Below are 17,933 nucleotides of genomic sequence, written 5' to 3'. Positions count from 1 at the left end.
GTAAAACTACAACTCCCACAATGCCCTGCTGTAGGCTGATACCTGTAGGCTGTTCGGGCATGCTGGGAGTTGTAGTTTTGCAACAGCAGGAGGGCCACAGTTTGAGGATGCCTGCTCTATACGGCCACTTTGAACTCATGGGCGCTCCAATCACCATAGCTCGGAGGTGCAGAGATCTCTGAACTATGAGCCAAAGGGGGGCTGTAATCTTGGGAGGATCAGGGGGCTCATTTGTTCTCGTACTTGGTGGAGGCCCCTCTACCTGCTGGGGGCACGCTTGGTTTACAGGGGGGCTGTCTGTCAGGATCCGTATGCATGTGCCCCAGCTGTATATACACTTATGCCTGCTGCTTGTAATATGAAGCTGGCGCACAATTTGGGAATATCCCAGCTGATGTAATGAGCAGATATCCAGTCACGTGGTGGGTAATCTAGAGCAGTGTTTCCCAACCAGTGTGCCTCCAGCTGTTGCAAAACTACAACTCCCAGCATGCCTGGACAGTCCTTGGTTGTGCGGGCATGCTGGGAGTTGTAGTTTTGCAACAGCTGAAGGCACACTGGTTGGGAAACACTGATCTAGAGGAGCAGTGATGTGCCAGGAGAAGCCGTGAGATGGGCCGTCTCCTCTTCTCTCGCAGGCATGCAGCGAGCAGATAAGTTCAGTCTCCAGGGCATAGCCCACAGATTGCCCTGACATGCATTGACTGTCCCTTTGGCACGTAGCCAGAGATCTGGTGAAAAAGTGAACATAAGGCCTCCACGGAGAGATAACCTTAAGTGACAGTTGTGCAGTTTTATGCTGTTATTGTCAGTCTTGTGCTGGTGGATATAGCACAGGAGCAGTATCTTACAGTACAGTGGAAAATGGCAGATTAGGCTACTTTCAGACTTGCGTTTTTCTTTTCCGGTATTGAGTTCTGACCTAGGGGCTCAATACCGGAAAAGAACTGATCAGGTATATCCCCATGCATTCTAAATGGAGAACAATCCGTTCAGGATGTCTTCAGTTCAGTCTTTTTGACTGATCAGGACGGAGATAATACCGCAGCATGCTACGGTTTTATCTCCGGCCAAAAAAACTGAAGAATAGGAATGTATTAGTGCCGGATCCGTAAAAATGTGAAGAAAAAATCGAAACGGATCCGTTTGTCTGTATGACAAACGGACAGACGGATCCGTTCTTGCAATGCATTTGTAAGACGGATCAGGATCCTATCAATCTTAAAATGCAATCAGTTGGCATACGTTTTGCCGGATTCCTCTGCCGCAAGTGTGAAAGTAGCCTTAGGAAAATGGTAAATATATGAAAAATAAAATATTTTTTTCCTGTGGATCCCGCAGGAAGGAGAAGTAGTAGCCCTGCCTTTATATTTCCAATTCCTTTTCAAATCCCCTTTCAAATCTGCCTCAAAACCGCTTCCTCCAAAAAAAAAAAAAAACCCTCAATGTTAACCTACCCCAAGGCTATTTCACTAATTAGGGCAAATAAGTAGAAGGTCACAGAAGTAAATTGCCCTTACAATATAACTTTTATTAAATACGATAATAAAATAGTGCATAAATGTGTGCAGATATAAAGAACAATCCACCTAGATAGGCGTGATCTAGTAATCAATCCAAAGGTATCTCTGACAATGATAGCTGGATACTAGGCCTGCACAATATATCGCCAAAGCAATCGCAATAAATCGCCATATCGCAATCGCCAATTGGCCGACCCAAAAATGCTGCAATTGTATTACCATATTTTTCGCTTTATAAGGCAAACTTTTTTTCCCCAAAAAGTGGGGGGAAATGGCAGTGCGTCTTATAAAGCGATGGTTGACTTTTTCCGTGGCTGACACGGATGCATCGCCGGCCGCTATGTTGCGCAGCGCGGCCGGCGATGCATCAGTTACAGTGCGGGGAGGGGATGGAGGCAAGTCGTCATGTTAATGAACAAATGTTCTTCTATTTATTCAATTTCTCTGTTCTGTGCAGTGCTATTAAGAAAATGGCAAGTTTTGTGTTTTGTACTTTTGCAGTAATGCAAATATGTTATTTTATTTAGTCAAATATGTTTTATTTTGAAAAACACTGCATTTCAGTTCTTGAGTTAAGCATAACTACATTTCAGCATTATCAGTAATTTCTGTTTGCTTTTGCCTTGAAAATCCAAGCAAATAGACCTCAAGCACAATTCCCTTAAAATATCGCATCGCATATCGTTATTGCAATTTTTAGGGCCCTAATCGCAATCGCACAGAATTCCCATATCGTGCAGCCCTACTAGATACATTGGAGACACATCTGAATGGATAGGGGGGGGGACAGGGCACCAGTAACAATACAACCAGATACCTGATGTTAGGAATTGATAACCTATAGTAACAGACGGCGAAACATACTGAACAGAATAGATATAACGGCTAGTTTACTCACGGTACCCAGGTATGGATTAGTGGTGATCACGGGTGGAAAGATGTCAATACTCGATAATAAGAAATTTCTTTTCACCTGGATGCCGGTAACAACTAAAAAGATGCGGAGGTGGTATAGTTGAAGCCAGGTGAGTGAAGGTCTGGTAAGGTATATCCCTCAGTATCCCTAGGGGTCTCCCTACCTAGCTGTGGAGCACTCGCCCCGAAAGGGGCGACCCCACTCAATCGACGGCTCACCCTAATGTGCCTTGTATGTCCCTAAAAAAAAAAGGACCACATAGATATTAAACGTCCCGACGCGTTTCCCCAACAGGTAGCAAAGGTTCCTCAGGGGACAAGTAATAAACTGGTAGTGATGTCCCAGATACTGGCCGCCTAGATGATAACAGGTGCCCAATGCTACTTTCACATCTGCATTGTTAATTCTGGTTTTAAGATCCAGCAGGGGATCTGAAAACCGGAATTAAACGGATCCGAGCCATTTAATACATCCGGGTGCATCTGTTTCGGCCGGTTCCGGTTTTGTTAGATCAACATTTCCACCATGCCCTGCTGTAGGGAGTCTGGGCATGCTGGGAGTTGTAGTTTTGCAACAGATGGAGAGCCGGAGGTTGGCAATCCCTGACCTAACGCATAGAAACATTCTATGTTTCTATGTGTCAAATCAAAACGGATCCGGTTTTTCCACTAGCAAAATAATAAAAAAATGGATCCAGCACCATTGACTTAAATTGATTTTCATGCCGCTTTGTTCCGTTTTGCAAACCGGACAACAAAACCACAGCTTGCTGCTTTTTTTTTTCTTGTCTGGCACCAAACGGAACGGATGCATTCTTGCGCATCCTGATCAGGTTTGTCCTCATTGACAATGAATGGGGACAAAACTGAACAGTTTAATTCCAGTTTTGAGACCCTCTTCCGGAATTGAAAACGCAGATGGGAAGGTAGCCTTAGGTCTAGGACAGTGGTCAGCAACCTGCGGCTCTAGAGCCACATGCGGCTCTTTAGCCCCCTGATATTGGCTCTTCCAGGTGCGGGCTCACATGTACAGTGCGATAGCATTTTCGTTGCCCGTAGCAAAAATAGGTAGGAGGGTGAAGACCAGGAAGAGGTGAAGGCTCTGTACTCACCGCTTCCTGGTCCTCGGTTGTAGGCTGTGCAGGGCTGCGTACAGTGTGAGGCGCTCTGTGACGTCACCCTGTGCACGCCAGTTCACAGCACAGCCGACAGCAGGAGGAACACAGAGCGCGGGTGGTGAGGAGCAGCGGCATCCAGGAGCCGGAGAGGTAAGTGCTTTTTTATTTTATGAAACTTGGGGCTGATCTGAGGCAATGAGGTGATGAGAATCATAATGGGGGATATGAGAGGCATCATGGATGATGAGAGGCATCATGGATGATAATGGTGATGATGAGAGGCATCATGGTTGATAATGGGGATGATGAGAGGCATGGGGCTCTTATCTGAGGTCTGATTGAGGGGGTCATTTACTTTGGGGTCTGAGCTGACATCTGATCTCAGGGAGGTCTTATTAACATTGAGGTTCTGCTTAAGTGCTTGAGGCATAAGGTCACTGACTTTTTGAATGTTCGTATTGCGCTTCAAACAATACCTTCATGGGAATAGGGGTTCTAAGTTAGTCTCCAACCTTATTAAGAACCAAAGAAATAAATCCTTTATTCAAGCCATCAAATCAGCCTCAGGCCCCCGACTTATTAATACTCCAGCGAAAGCTCAGGAGTTTTGCTCCTTTTATTCAAATCTGTATAACCTCCCAATACCCCTCACCAGCCAGCAAATCGAGACACGCACGTCGGAGTTCCTTAGCTCTATTAACATCCCAAGAATTTCTGAGGTCGATACACATCAGCTGCTTCAACCGTTTACAACGGAAGAGGTAGAAAAGGTTCTAATGTCTATCCCTTCAGGCAGGAGTCCCGGACCTGACGGTTTTCCAAGCTCATATTACAAAAAGTATAAAGATATTTTAGTCCCACATTTTGTCACGGCATGCAATCTCCTCCTTACAGGTGGCTCTCTGACCCACAAGCCTAGGAAGCGCACATAACGATTATCCATAAAGAAGGGAAGGATAAGGAAGCATGTGGAAGTTACAGGCCGATTTCACTGCTGAACACAGATTTGAAGTGGTGGGCTAAACTGCTTAACAGCAGGATGTCAGGGTTGCTCCCTGGGCTTGTGGGTGAAGAACAGGTAGGTTTCGTTGCAGGTAGAGAGGGTAGGCATAATATCAGTATACATGCGTCATACATGTACTCCTGGGCACAGATGCGGAGAAGGCGTTCGATAGGGTTAGCTGGGCCTATATGGAGAAAGTACTACAAGCCTTTGGCTTCCCTGAAGGCCTCATCAGAGCTATCTATACTCTGCACCATCTGCGAGAGTACTAGTCAACGGCACCCTATCGAACGCCTTCCAAATTAGAAACGGTACTCTTCAAGGATGCCCATTATCCCCCACCTTGTTTGTACTCACCCTAGAGACGCTTCTTCTTAAGTTCCGCCAATCCCCCACGATCAAAGGAGTGAAACTAGGCAGATTTACTGCTCCTGATGATTTACTGCTCCTGTTGTCAAATCCTGAAGAGGCTTTGCTGGAGGTTATGCAGATTTTCGAAACTTTTGGGGTTATCTCAAATTTTAAGATAAATTTCGATAAGTCGGAGGCCCTTGGCGTTTCCCTCCCAGCTGTCCTGCGTACTAAGGTCAAAGCCCTCACACCATTCAAGTGGCCTACACAAGCAATAAAATATTTGGGGGTGACGATCCCGATGGACCCCGAGTTGTTGTTTAGTTTTAATTTCCCCCCGCTACTCTCCAAAGTCACCTCTATTCTCTCTAAGAGCAGCTCTCCTTTACTAACCTGGCTAGGCAGGAGAAATGTCCTCACCACCTACATCCTGCCGCTGATAATGTACACCTTGAGAGCCCTACCCATATCGGTACCTGTTAGTTTCATTAATAAACTACAATCCATCATGAGCAGTTATTTGTGGGATAAGAAGCACACTAGAATGTCCTTTCGCCTTCTTTCCCGAAGAAAGAAACATGGGGGTATCTCCCTCCCTGACCTATCAACCTATATACAGGCTATTAGTTTGGAAAGGTGGCTTAAACTGGCCAGACAAGAGACATTCTGTATGCATGTAGATTTAGAATTGGCCCTGTTGGGTAAGGAATTGTTCCATAGGTTATGGACACCTGAGAGGACAGGAGAAGGGACCAAAGTAGATAGCGTACTCACCAGAGGAATGCTGCATATTTGCCATAAGTCTTTGGTCTTAACATCTGCTCAGGACAAGATTTCTCCCTTAGCTCCTATCTCAGTTATCCCCACACTACTGTTCCCACAAATTAAATCTCCATCAGACATTTGGCTATCAATGTCACATCACAGATTAGGAGATTTGAAAGGGTTACAGATCACTTCTGACTTCTATACTGCCCTCTCGGGTCTACCTGCCCTTGGTAAAGATTTCATTCAAAGAAATGACTTTGAGAATGCTTGTAGGCAGTTTATGATTTCCAAATTTACCCCTCTCCCTGATCCATCATGGTTGGAGAATTATGTTCTGCTGCCAAATTTACCTCATAAATGCACCACCCTCATTTATAGGCAGATTCTAAGTGAGAGCTATTCTAGCGTGCCGCCCTGGGTTGCTGAGTGGGGAAAAGAACTCCACCTTGAATTTAGTGACACTGACAGTAAATGGATTCAGAAATCTTTGCACGGCTTTTCCAAGTGCATAAAAATTCAAGAAAACTCTGTTAAGACAGCGTTGCGTTGGTACAGAACCCCCGAGTTCCTTTTTTTCAAATTTCAAAAGAGATTTCAAACATTGAGGTTCTGACCTGAGGTGTAATGAAAAATATTTTTTTCCATATTGTCCTCCTCTAAAACCTATGTGCGTCTTATAGGGTAAAAAGTTGTGGAGTGAAAGAAGATGTAGTGTCGAGGATTGAGAAAGGTATGTTCAGATGGTTAGGAATACCCTTATGAAGTAAATAACAATGTACCTTCCTATATATTTAAAGTTTAAAAAATTTGGCTCTCAAAAAAATAAAAATCGCTGTTTTGTCGATATTTGGCTCATTTTACTAATAAGGTTGCCCACCACTGGTCTAGGATATACTTGCCAAGGCGAGTAAAGTCAATAAAACACCCGGCTGTATAAAACATTGCTGACATGTTATTTGCATAGTAATAGCAGCTAAAAACTGCGAGGGCAGGGACGTGGATAGTTACCGCACCAAACCGAACGTTATGACCGTACTATTCCACCAGTTTTAAAGGGGACCTCTCCTGACATGTCTGCTTTAATAGCTTCATGCATTCCCTATGTAATAACGATTCTGGAGCATCTATTCTTATGGCTCTATGTTGGGCTATTCCTTTATTATTGCTGCTAGAAGTTATGAATGAATTGCTAGCAGTCTGCAGTAAGGGTACCGAGGGGAGGTAACCAGTTGGGGGGGGGGGGGGGGGTGTACCTGCACAGTCTGAAAATGACAGCACTGATTGGATAGAGTGAGACTGTGCAGGTACACACCCATAACTGGTTACTTCTCGTCTGTACCCTTACTGCAGACTGCTAGCAATTCATTCATATCATAGAGCCATAAGAATAGATACTCCAGAATTATTACATGGGGGATGCATGCAGCTATTAAACAGGCATGTCAGGAGAGGTGAAAAGTCCTCTTTAACCACTTCAGCCCCGCTAGCTGAAACCCCCTTCATGACCAGAGCACTTTTTACACTTCGGCACTACACTACTTTCACCGTTTATCGCTCGGTCATGCAACTTACCACCCAAATGAATTTTACCTCCTTTTCTTCTCACTAATAGAGCTTTCATTTGGTGGTATTTTATTGCTGCTGACATTTTTACTTTTTTTGTTAATCGAAATGTAACGATTTTTTTGCAAAAAAATGACATTTTTCACTTTCAGCTGTTCTACATGTCTTTGATAAAAAAAAATGTTTGGGCAAAAAAGAAAAATGGTTTGGGTAAAAGTTATAGCGTTTACAAACTATGGTACAAAAATGTGAATTTCCGCTTTTTGAAACAGCTCTGACTTTCTGAGCACCTGTCATGTTTCCTGAGGTTCTACAATGCCCAGACAGTAGAAAAACCCCACAAATGACCCCATTTCGGAAAGTAGACACCCTAAGGTATTCGCTGATGGGCATAGTGAGTTCATAGAACTTTTTATTTTTTGTCACAAGTTAGCGGAAAATGATGATTTTTTATTTTTATTTTTTTCTTACAAAGTCTCATATTCCACTAACTTGCGACAAAAAATAAAAAATTCTAGGAACTCGCTATGCCCCTCACGGAATACCTTGGGGTGTCTTCTTTCCAAAATGGGGTCACTTGTGGCGTAGTTATACTGCCCTGGCAATTTAGGGGCCCAAATGTGTGAGAAGAACTTTGCAATCAAAATGTGTGAAAAATGGCCTGCGAAATCTGAAAGGTGCACTTTGGAATATGTGCCCCTTTGCCCACCTTGGCTGCAAAAAAGTGTGACACATCTGGTATCGCCGTACTCAGGAGAAGTTGGGGAATGTGTTTTGGGGTGTCATTTTACATATACCCATGCTGGGTGAGAGAAATATCTTGGCAAAAGATAACTTTTCCCATTTTTTTTATACAAAGTTGGCATTTGACCAAGATATTTTTCTCACCCAGCATGGGTATATGTAAAATGACACCCCAAAACACATTCCCCAACTTCTCCTGAGTACGGCGATACCAGATGTTTGACACTTTTTTGCAGCCTAGATGCGCAAAGGTGCCCAAATTCCTTTTAGGAGGGCATTTTTAGACATTTGGATCCCAGACTTCTTCTCACGCTTTCGGGCCCCTAAAAAGCCAGGGCAGTATAAATACCCCACATGTGACCCCACTTTGGAAAGAAGACACCCCAAGGTATTCAATGAGGGGCCTGGCGAGTTCATAGAATTTTTATATATTTTTTGCATAAGTTAGCGGAAATTGATTTTTTTTTGTTTTTTTTTCTCACAAAGTCTCACTTTCCGCTAACTTAGGACAAAAATTTCAATCTTTCATGGACTCAATATGCCCCTCATGGAATACCTTGGGGTGTCTTCTTTCCGAAATGGGGTCACATGTGGGGTATTTATACTGCCCTGGCTTTTTAGGGGCCCTAAAGCGTGAGAAGAAGTCTGGAATATAAATGTCTAAAAATGTTTACGCATTTGGATTCCGTGAGGGGTATGGTGAGTTCATGTGAGATTTTATTTTTTGACACAAGTTAGTGGAATATGAGACTTAGTAAGAAAAAACAAACAAAAAATTTCCGCTAACTTGGGCCAAAAAAATGTCTGAATGGAGCCTTACAGGGGGTGATCAATGACAGGGGGGTGATCACCCATATAGACTCCCTGATCACCCCCCTGTCATTGATCACCCCCCTGGTAAGGCTCCATTCAGACGTCCGTATGATTTTTACGGATCCATGGATACATGGATCGGATCCGCAAAACACATGCGGATGTCTGAATGGAGCCTTACAGGGGGGTGATCAATGACAGGGGGTGATCAGGGAGTGTATATGGGTGATCACCCGCCTGTCATTGATCACCCCCCTGTAAGGCTCCATTCAGACGTCCGCATGTGTTTTGCGGATCCGATCCATGTATCCATGGATCCGTAAAAATCATACGGACGTCTGAATGGAGCCTTACAGGGGGGTGATCAATGACAGGGGGGTGATCAATGACAGGGGGGTGATCAATGACAGGGGGGTGATCAATGACAGGGGGGTGATCAATGACGGGGGTGATCAATGACAGGGGGGTGATCAATGACAGGGGGGTGATCAATGACAGGGGGGTGATCAATGACAGGGGGTGATCAGGGAATCTATATGGGTGATCACCCTCCTGTCATTGATCACCCCCCTGTAAGGCTCCATTCAGACGTCCGCATGTGTTTTGCGGATCCGATCCATGTATCCGTGGATCCGTAAAAATCATACGGAGCCTGACAGGGGGGTGATCAGGGAGTTTATATGGGGTGATCATGGGTGATAAGGGGTTCATAAGGGGTTAATAAGTGACCGGGGGGGGGGGGGGGGGGTGTAGTGTAGTGTGGTGTTTGGTGCGACTTTACTGAGCTGCCTGTGTCCTCTGGTGGTCGATCCAAACAAAAGGGACCACCAGAGGACCAGGTAGCAGGTATATTAGACGCTTTTATCAAAACAGCGTCTAATATACCTGTTAGGGGTTAAAAAAAATCACATCTCCAGCCTGCCAGCGAACGATCGCTGCTGGCAGGCTGGAGATCCACTCGCTTACCTTCCGTTCCTGTGAGCGCGCGCGCCTGTGTGCGCGCGTTCACAGGAAATCTCGCGTCTCGCGAGATGACGCGCCGATGCGTCCAGGAGGAATAAATCAACCACCTCCCGGACGCATCGGTGCGTTAGGCGGTCGGGAGGTGGTTAAGAGTTTACGGCTATGTGCACATGCAAAATACGAATACTGGCCGTGAGCATGCCGCATTTTTCGCAGGTCCAATAGTAGAAATGCCTATTTTCCTCAAAACAGACAAGAATAGGACATGTTCTGTAATTTGCCAAACCGCCACATGAACGATGTCCGTTTGCTGACTGTATTTCTTCTGGTCCCATGGAGATGAATGGGTCCACGAGTGATCCACCGGCGTCGGATCATCACAGATCTGATGTTGATGACCTGTCTTGAGTTTTTGCGGCCCGTATGTGGAACCATTCACTTGAGTGGAGCCGAAAAAACTAAAATAAATGTGTGAATTCCGTGTCCGTATGTCCACATGGCCGTTCCGCCTAAAAAAAAATAGAACATATCCTGTTCCTGTCCACATTACCGACATGGATAGGCAGTTCTATTAGGGGCCGCCCCTTCCGTTCTGCAAAATGCGGATTGCACATGGCCGGTATCCGCGTTTCGCGGACCTGCAATTTGCAGACCAGAAAAACGGTATTGACCATGTGCATGAGCCCATATAGTGGTTTATCTACCCTGAGAAGAAAAAGATCGGGCATGTTGGCCTCTTGACCGTTTGGGTTCAGTTTTGCATACAGGATATGATTTATAGATGATGGACTCCCCTTAGGTATTTCAGGAATTTAAATGTGATGGCCTGTCCTCAGAATAGGCCATCGATATCTGATCGGCAGGTGTCCGACACCCCGCACCCCCACTGATCAGCTGTTCCGGAGTACGTCCAGCACCAGAAGGACACAACTCCATCCATTGTGTGCTGCAATGCTGTTTCCATTCACTTCAATGGTTGCAGCACTGCAGTAACCAGCTCCATCCACTACACAGTGGACAGAGCTACTGCAGAACAGCTGATCCCCCGACCATCAGGATGTCTGATCCTGGAATGTATCTTAAAGACCCCAGTCACAATGGGAGCTTCATTAGTCATTTTACTCGTTTTTCTATCATTTTGGGTTACATATGATTTGTTGATTAAGGCCTCATGCACACAACCGTGCCGTTTTTTTTGCGGTCCACAAACAGCGGAAGCCGCCCGTGCGGCCCATTGTAGACATGTCTATTCTTGTCCACAAAACGGACAAGAATAGGACATGCTATATTTTTTTTGCGGGGCCTCGGAACGGAGCAACGGATGCGGACAGCACAGAGAGTGCTGTCCGCATCTTTTGCGGCCCCATTGAAGTGAATGGGTCCGCATCTGAGCCGCAAAAACTGCGGCTCGGATGCGCACCATAACTACGGTCGTGTGCATGAGGCCTAACTTGTATTCATTTTTGGGAAGGAGGAATGGTGGGGGAGAAGCAGTTTTACCAGTTACCAATACCCGGGCACCGGCTGTGTGCACCCAACAACACGGATGTGGATCCATTCACTTGAATCGGTCTGTAATCCATGAGATGCGGTGCGGAATGGAGGCATGGATCGGAGGTCCATATCCGGAACCATTTACTTCACTGGGGCTTGGAAAAAATGGAAATTACTCTGTGTCCGTTCCTCGCATATCTGTTCCGCAAAAAAAAATAGAACAGGTCCTATTCTTGTCCGTTTTGTGGACAAGGACAGGCATTGTTACAATGGATACACAAAAAAAAAAAAAAAAATTTATGCAATACAGATGTCATGTTTGTTTTTATTTTTTTGTTTTTTTGGGATCCGTGGGTGTCTTGCAGACTGCAAATGACATACGGTTGTGTGCATGAACCCTTATCCTTCAGGTTTAGTATGAATGCGGTGATATCAGATCTGTATTGTTTTGATACTTTCACACAATAAAAACATATTTTAAGTAAAAAATTCTAAGAGCCATGACTTTCTTTTTTATTTGACATCTTTATATGGGGGCTTGTTTTTGTGGAGGGGGTCCCCAGCAGTTGCGACAGGATCGTGGTGGTGTGTTACTGCCATGCTCCCGCTGCAATCTCTTGTACGCATGACCTACCGGTGACTGATACATGCAGGATTTTATTGGTTTATCTGTGACGACATTTCTCGCCATGAACAGTCGCCTTCGAGGGTGTTTCACGTATTAGGCTACTTTCATACTAGCGTTCGGGGCTCCGCTTGTGAGCTCCGTTTGAAGGGGCTCACAAGCGGCCCCGAACGCATCCGTCCAGCCCTAATGCATTCTGAGTGGATGCGGATCCGCTCAGAATGCATCAGTCTGGCAGCGTTTGGCCTCCATTCAGCAGGTCGACACCCGAACGATGCTTGCAGCGTTCGGGTGTCCGCCTGGCCGTGTGGAGGCAAACGGATCCGTCCAGACTTACAATGTAAATCAATGGGGACGGATCCGTTTGAATTTGACACAATATGGCTCAATTTTCAAACGGATCCGTCCCCCATTGACTTTCAATGTAAAGTCTGGACGGATCCGTCTGAGGCTACTTTCACACTTAGAAATTTTTTAACAATATAATGCAGACGGATCCGCTCTAAACGCAAGTGTGAAAGTAGCCTTATACTGTCTGTATTATTATAATTTTTTTAAATGGTCTTTATTGTTTTTAAAGAGAAAACAACATGTAAAAATAGTGCACAACACACACAACACATGTAGCTTGATGCATTATAGAGACTTAATAAAGTACCAACAGTATATCTCTGGGTAAGGGTCCATTCACACGTCCGTAGTGTATTGCAGATCCCCATAGAACTGCCTATTCTTGTCCGCAATTGACTAGAACAGGACATGTTCTGTTTTTTTCCGGAGCCATGGACCGGAAGATCGGGGGCGCGCTCCGCAAATGCGGATGCAGAGAGCACATAGTGTGCTCTCCACATCCATTCCACTCATACTCGCCACCACCACAGTGCTGCAGGCCCCCCATCCTGATTTAGAGCATCTCCGTCCTGTCAGACAGCCACGGGCCCCAGATCTTCTCAAATCTCTCAGTTTGTACATCAGCAAAGCCTCATCAATAGGCTGCACCCATTGCTGAACTAAGGGAACCTTTGGGGCGTTTTGGTGTCCGTCTGACGAAACTGAGCCAAACGGATCCGTCCTGACACACAATGTAAGTCAATGGGGACGGATCCGTTTTCACTGGCACAATAGAAAACTGATCCGTCCTCCATTGACTTTCAGTGGTGTTCAAGACTGATCCGTCTCGGCTATGTTAAAGATAATACAAACGTCTGCATCCGTTCTGTTTGTATTATCTGAACTGATCCGTCTGTGCAGATCCATGACGGATCCGCACCAAACGCAAGTATGAAAGTAGCCTACGATGTAGCTTATAATCTCTGAATAGATACCCCTTTCTCCTGCAACTCCTCACTAGGATCATTAATATATGCTTCCGCAAGACTAGCTTCCAACCGACCTCTCGTGGTCCGCAACTCCGCCCTGTGAGTGGCAATGGTCACGTTATCACCGCCTTACACGCTTCCCATTCTGTTATAGGATTTGAAGACCCCTTATTAGCTTACCAGCATTCCTCCAATTCCTTCCTACAGGTAGCTTCCACCATGGGTTAGAGAGTCAGGGCTACCAAACGCCAGGTCTATACTTGACATAGTATTGCTAGAGGCCGAATAACACGAGAACTGCCTGCCGCTGGGGTTTCTCCATCTCCACAACTCTTCTAAATGATGTGCTATAGCCCAATTATATGGAGATGGGTTGTTGGTGGCTTGAGTCTATCAAGTCGATTATCCATGGCTGCATTAAAGTCTCCTACTATAATAAAGGGGGATTGGGGGTAACTGTGAAACCTGTATCATGATCTCATCTAGTGCAGATCTAGAGAAGGTTGAGGTACATATATTCCCACTATTATCATAGGACTGCCCCGTACCCTGCTACGTATGATCACAAATCTACCGTGAGGAACCATCGAATGGAGTTCTCTTACTGACGAGGACAGATACTCCCGGCGCTGTGTTCGTATATGTCGCGTGATGGGTCTGCCCCACCCAGGGGCGTCTCAGAGATAAGACCTTGTGGTCCCTCAGATGCGTCTCCTGTAAAATAACCACATCAGGGTTGTGAGATTTGAAATAATTTAAACTATAATGCTCTTTTGACCTTGCAATTTAAGCCCCTCACATTCCATGAGATTATCTTAAGCGTTGCCATGATGAGAATAAAAATATATGTCTCTTAATGAAGAAACCCGCAGCGACATTCACACGTCCATTCATACCAATCTAGGCCTAAGCGGTAACTTCCCCTGCCCCCTCCCGGCCCACACATCCCCGACCTGTCTGGGCCTCTGATCCCAATTTAAATGCTAAGCCGACAGCTAACCTGGCACTCAAAGCTAAGGCTATGTCATCAGCCCATATCTGTCACTGACTGAGAGGAGGATACCCAGCTCCCCTAGCCCTTAACCTCTCCCTCTAATTATGAACTTTTCTAAGGTAGCCGGCGGCAAGTGCCGTCCAGGAAGGATTCGCCTGCCACTTGTCGCAAACGTCCTACCTCCCGCTTTCAAAAAGGGAAACCTCAACTATCTGAGACTAAGGCCTCATGCACACGACCGTTGTTGTGTTCCGTTCCGCAAAATAGGGTTCCGTTGTTCCGTGATACGTTTCCTTGTGTCTTCCTTTATTTTTGGAGGACCACCAGACATATAGGAAAGTAAAAAAAAAAGTTTAAGTCAAGTTTGCCATGCAAATGATAGGAAAAAAACGGACGCGGATGACAGTCTTGTGTGCCTCTGTGTTTTTTAGCGGTCCCATTGACTTGAATGGGTCCGCAAACCGTTTTCCGCTAAAATAGGACAGGTTATATTTTTTGGACGGACTGGAATCACGGACGCGGATGACAAACGGTGCATTAGCCGAGTTTTCAACGGACCCATTGAAAGTCAATGGGTCCGCAGAAAATCTCGAGAAACGGAACAACGGACATGGAATAAAACAACGGTCGTGTGCATGAGGCCTTAGGCTACATGCACACGACAGTATGTGTTTTGCGGATCCGAAAAAAAAAAGGATGACGTTCTGTATGGCATCCGTTTTATTTTTTGCAGATCCGTTTTTTTTGCAGGTCCATTGTAATAATGCCTATCCTTGTCCGCAAACTATAAAAAAAAATTGGACATGTACTATTTTTTTTTTTTGCGGAGCAACGAAACGTACTGATGCGGACAGCACACGATGTGCTGTCTGCATTTTTTGCGGACCCATTGAAATGAATGGGTCTGCATCATATCCGCAAAAAGAAAACGGACATGGTAGCCAAATACGTTTGTGTGCATGAGGCCTTAATCAGATTCTCAGTGAAATCCTCAGGGTCAGTATCTTCTACCTTCTATGTCGCAATCTCTATTTTCCAGGCTCGGCGCAATGTAGATATATATATTAGGTCTTCAGGCTCTCATTAATCAGGGGCTCCCAGTCGCCGGATAACTTTGGCCTTTAGATTTTTAATCACAAGGCTACATGAGGACTACCACTTCTCCGCCTCCGCTTATGTATAATCTTAGACGGCTCTCAGACACCCCACTCTGTGCACCTGCAAGATGGCTGCTACGTGTACAGACCTCTCTGCCCGCACCTCTCACCACTGAGGACTGCACCTCTTCCTTGTGTAAGTTATGGGGAGGGTGTAGATCTACTCTGCAGTGGTAGCTTGTCAGCGGCGGGTTGTCCTCTGCCCTAGCCGCGCCCGCGCTTCTTCCCCTCCGTGATGGCGAATACTGTCTGTATATATGTGGATTCTATTTGTATATCCCAACCCCTGACGTGATTGGCGATGTGAAGTGTATTCAGAGCCAAGGAAGGATAGTCTCATTAGGTTACGACTAAGAACACACCGGTGTTCGAAACGTGTCAACCGTGCTGGGGTGAAGGTTTGTGTCCATGTGAGTTATATGCAACTGAGTTTTATTTCAAGTGCTGGAAGTATTTTTTTCTATTCTCTACAAGAGTGATTTGCTTGGCTTGTTCCGTGCACAGGGCTGTGGATTGTGGGGTGAGCTGGATTCTCTCTAATGGACTGTATTTGAAGAACCTGTTCCGTATGTTTGGCTAAGTGCATCCACGTGAAAGATCATAACCAGTTTACCCAGTTGTGACGTCCGCACTCAGTGCGGAGGTAATGCGAGTGCTTCTCCCAACTTCCTGCATTAAGAATGCGTTGTCATATGTTAGCGGTATCTGCTTTCCCGTATGGCGTAGTCACATCAATACATCAGTATGCCATGGCTCCACTAACCAATAATGGAGTGGAGCTCTGTCCCAGTTGTAAAATAGGACCTCGCTGCTATAATGGACACAACCAGTTGAGAAGAGTGGTGCTGTTTCTTGTGGGGCGAGGGGGGGGGGGGACAGTCCAATTAACGGACCAGAGGAGAAATAGTCATTGGTCTGTTAATTGGTCCTACTGTCTGAGATAGAGATGTCAGATAGTGAGCCCCATTGAGGGACAAGGACTGGTGATTGATGTGTTTTTGTAGATTGTAAGCTCTTGTGGGCAGGGTCCTCTCCCCCTCTGTACTAGTCTGTTTCTTGCTTATTGTATTTTATATTATTTATTTATATTATGGAATTAATGGCACTTTCAAATGAATAATAAGTTGTAATATATTCAATATGGGCTTTTTTATCTTTTTGATGCAGAGTCCGATTCACCGTCTTACTGCCAAATGGTTAAAGAAAGAGGTCGAGTCCCAAGTTTGTTCTATGTGACCAAAGTCCCCAACCAGCTGCTACTTGTGTCTTTGGTGGAACATCTATGCTATGTCCATGAGCAGAACCCGCACCGCTCCAAGCATCTGTTCAAATGTGAGTGTGATTTTATCCTACTTTCCTCTTAAGGCCCATTCACACGACCGTAGGCCATCTGTGCCTGTGCTGCGGACCACAAAATGCAGTCTACAGTGCGCAGGCATCGGTCATGTGAATCCCGTATTGCAGCGTGGATTCGACTTGAATGGATCTGCAATATACAGCAAAGGATAGGATATGTCCCATTATTCACGGACCAAAAAGCCCATTGAAGAGCTTCCGATCCATATATCCACTCCGCACCACGCTGTATCTTGAGGATTGGGGACCCCTTCAAATCAATGGTTCCACATCCGTGATACGGGATTCACACAGCCGGTGCCCATATATTGTGGAACCGCCGCTTGCGGTAAGCAATACGGGCACAAATGGCCGATGATCGTGTGAATGGGCCCTTAGGCTGAGCATACACATTAGATAGCTGACAGGCAGGCCTGGACTGATAATCTGTCCCACACAAAGTACATGAGGCTAGATGAAGTTCTGGTGGGTGATGGTAAGCGTCCAGCATCTGGATCAGAGGAGTGCTGTAGCCTCTTCAAACAGCTGATCACCAGGGGTGCCTTGAGTGAGACCCCCGCCGATCTAATATTGACAATGTATCCTGATCGACGTATCCATCAATATCGGAAACTGCACAACTCCTTTAAAGGGGTTATCCCATCTTAGACAATGGGGGCATATCGCTAGGATATGCCCCCATTGTCTGATAGGTGCTGGTCCCACCTCTGGGACCCGCACCTACAACGAGAACGGAGCCGGGGAGAGTTGTGGCTGGAGGACCCCGGGTTTCCCAGGGTCCGTCCACCACCAGGCACAGCTCACCGCCTCTCCCATTGGAAGTGAATGGGAGCGCACCGCGCAAGCGCGGCCAACGCTCCCATTCATTTCTATGGGGCCGACGGAAATAGCCAAGCCAGCGCTCGGCTATTTTCAGCGGCTCCATAGAAACGAACGGAGGGCGGCTGCGCATGCGCAGTGCGCCCTCCTCTACTTTCTTTGCTCCGTTCTCCTTGTAGGAGCGGATCCCAGCTGTGGGACCCGCACCTATCAGACAATGGGGGCATATCCTAGCGATATGCCCCCATTGTCTAAGATGGGATAACCCCTTTAAAGGAATGGTGGTCAAGTAAAGCAAAATTTGCAGTTTTTTGCAACATATAGGAGCAATATTGTAGGCTGGTATGGTTTCTTTGGCAGGGCAGTTGTTTTGTTTTTTTATGCCAGTCCAGCCTTGCTGACAGCTGT

The 17,933-nt window shown here is 45.9% G+C and overlaps 1 protein-coding gene across 1 annotated transcript in view; it reads left to right on the top strand.

The window, feature by feature from the left end:
• Positions 1-17,933, top strand: part of LOC122945680 (eukaryotic translation initiation factor 2-alpha kinase 1-like) — a 58,267-nt gene that overhangs the window by 3,390 nt on the left and 36,944 nt on the right. Inside the window, exon 2 of the mRNA XM_044304823.1 lies at positions 16,518-16,682. Coding sequence (XP_044160758.1) covers positions 16,518-16,682 — 165 coding nt within the window. The remainder of the gene's footprint in view (positions 1-16,517; positions 16,683-17,933) is intronic.

This window comes from Bufo gargarizans, chromosome 8 (assembly GCF_014858855.1).
Source record: "Bufo gargarizans isolate SCDJY-AF-19 chromosome 8, ASM1485885v1, whole genome shotgun sequence".
Taxonomy (NCBI): Eukaryota; Metazoa; Chordata; class Amphibia; order Anura; family Bufonidae; genus Bufo; species Bufo gargarizans.
This window is presented reverse-complemented; position numbering and strand designations above follow the sequence as displayed.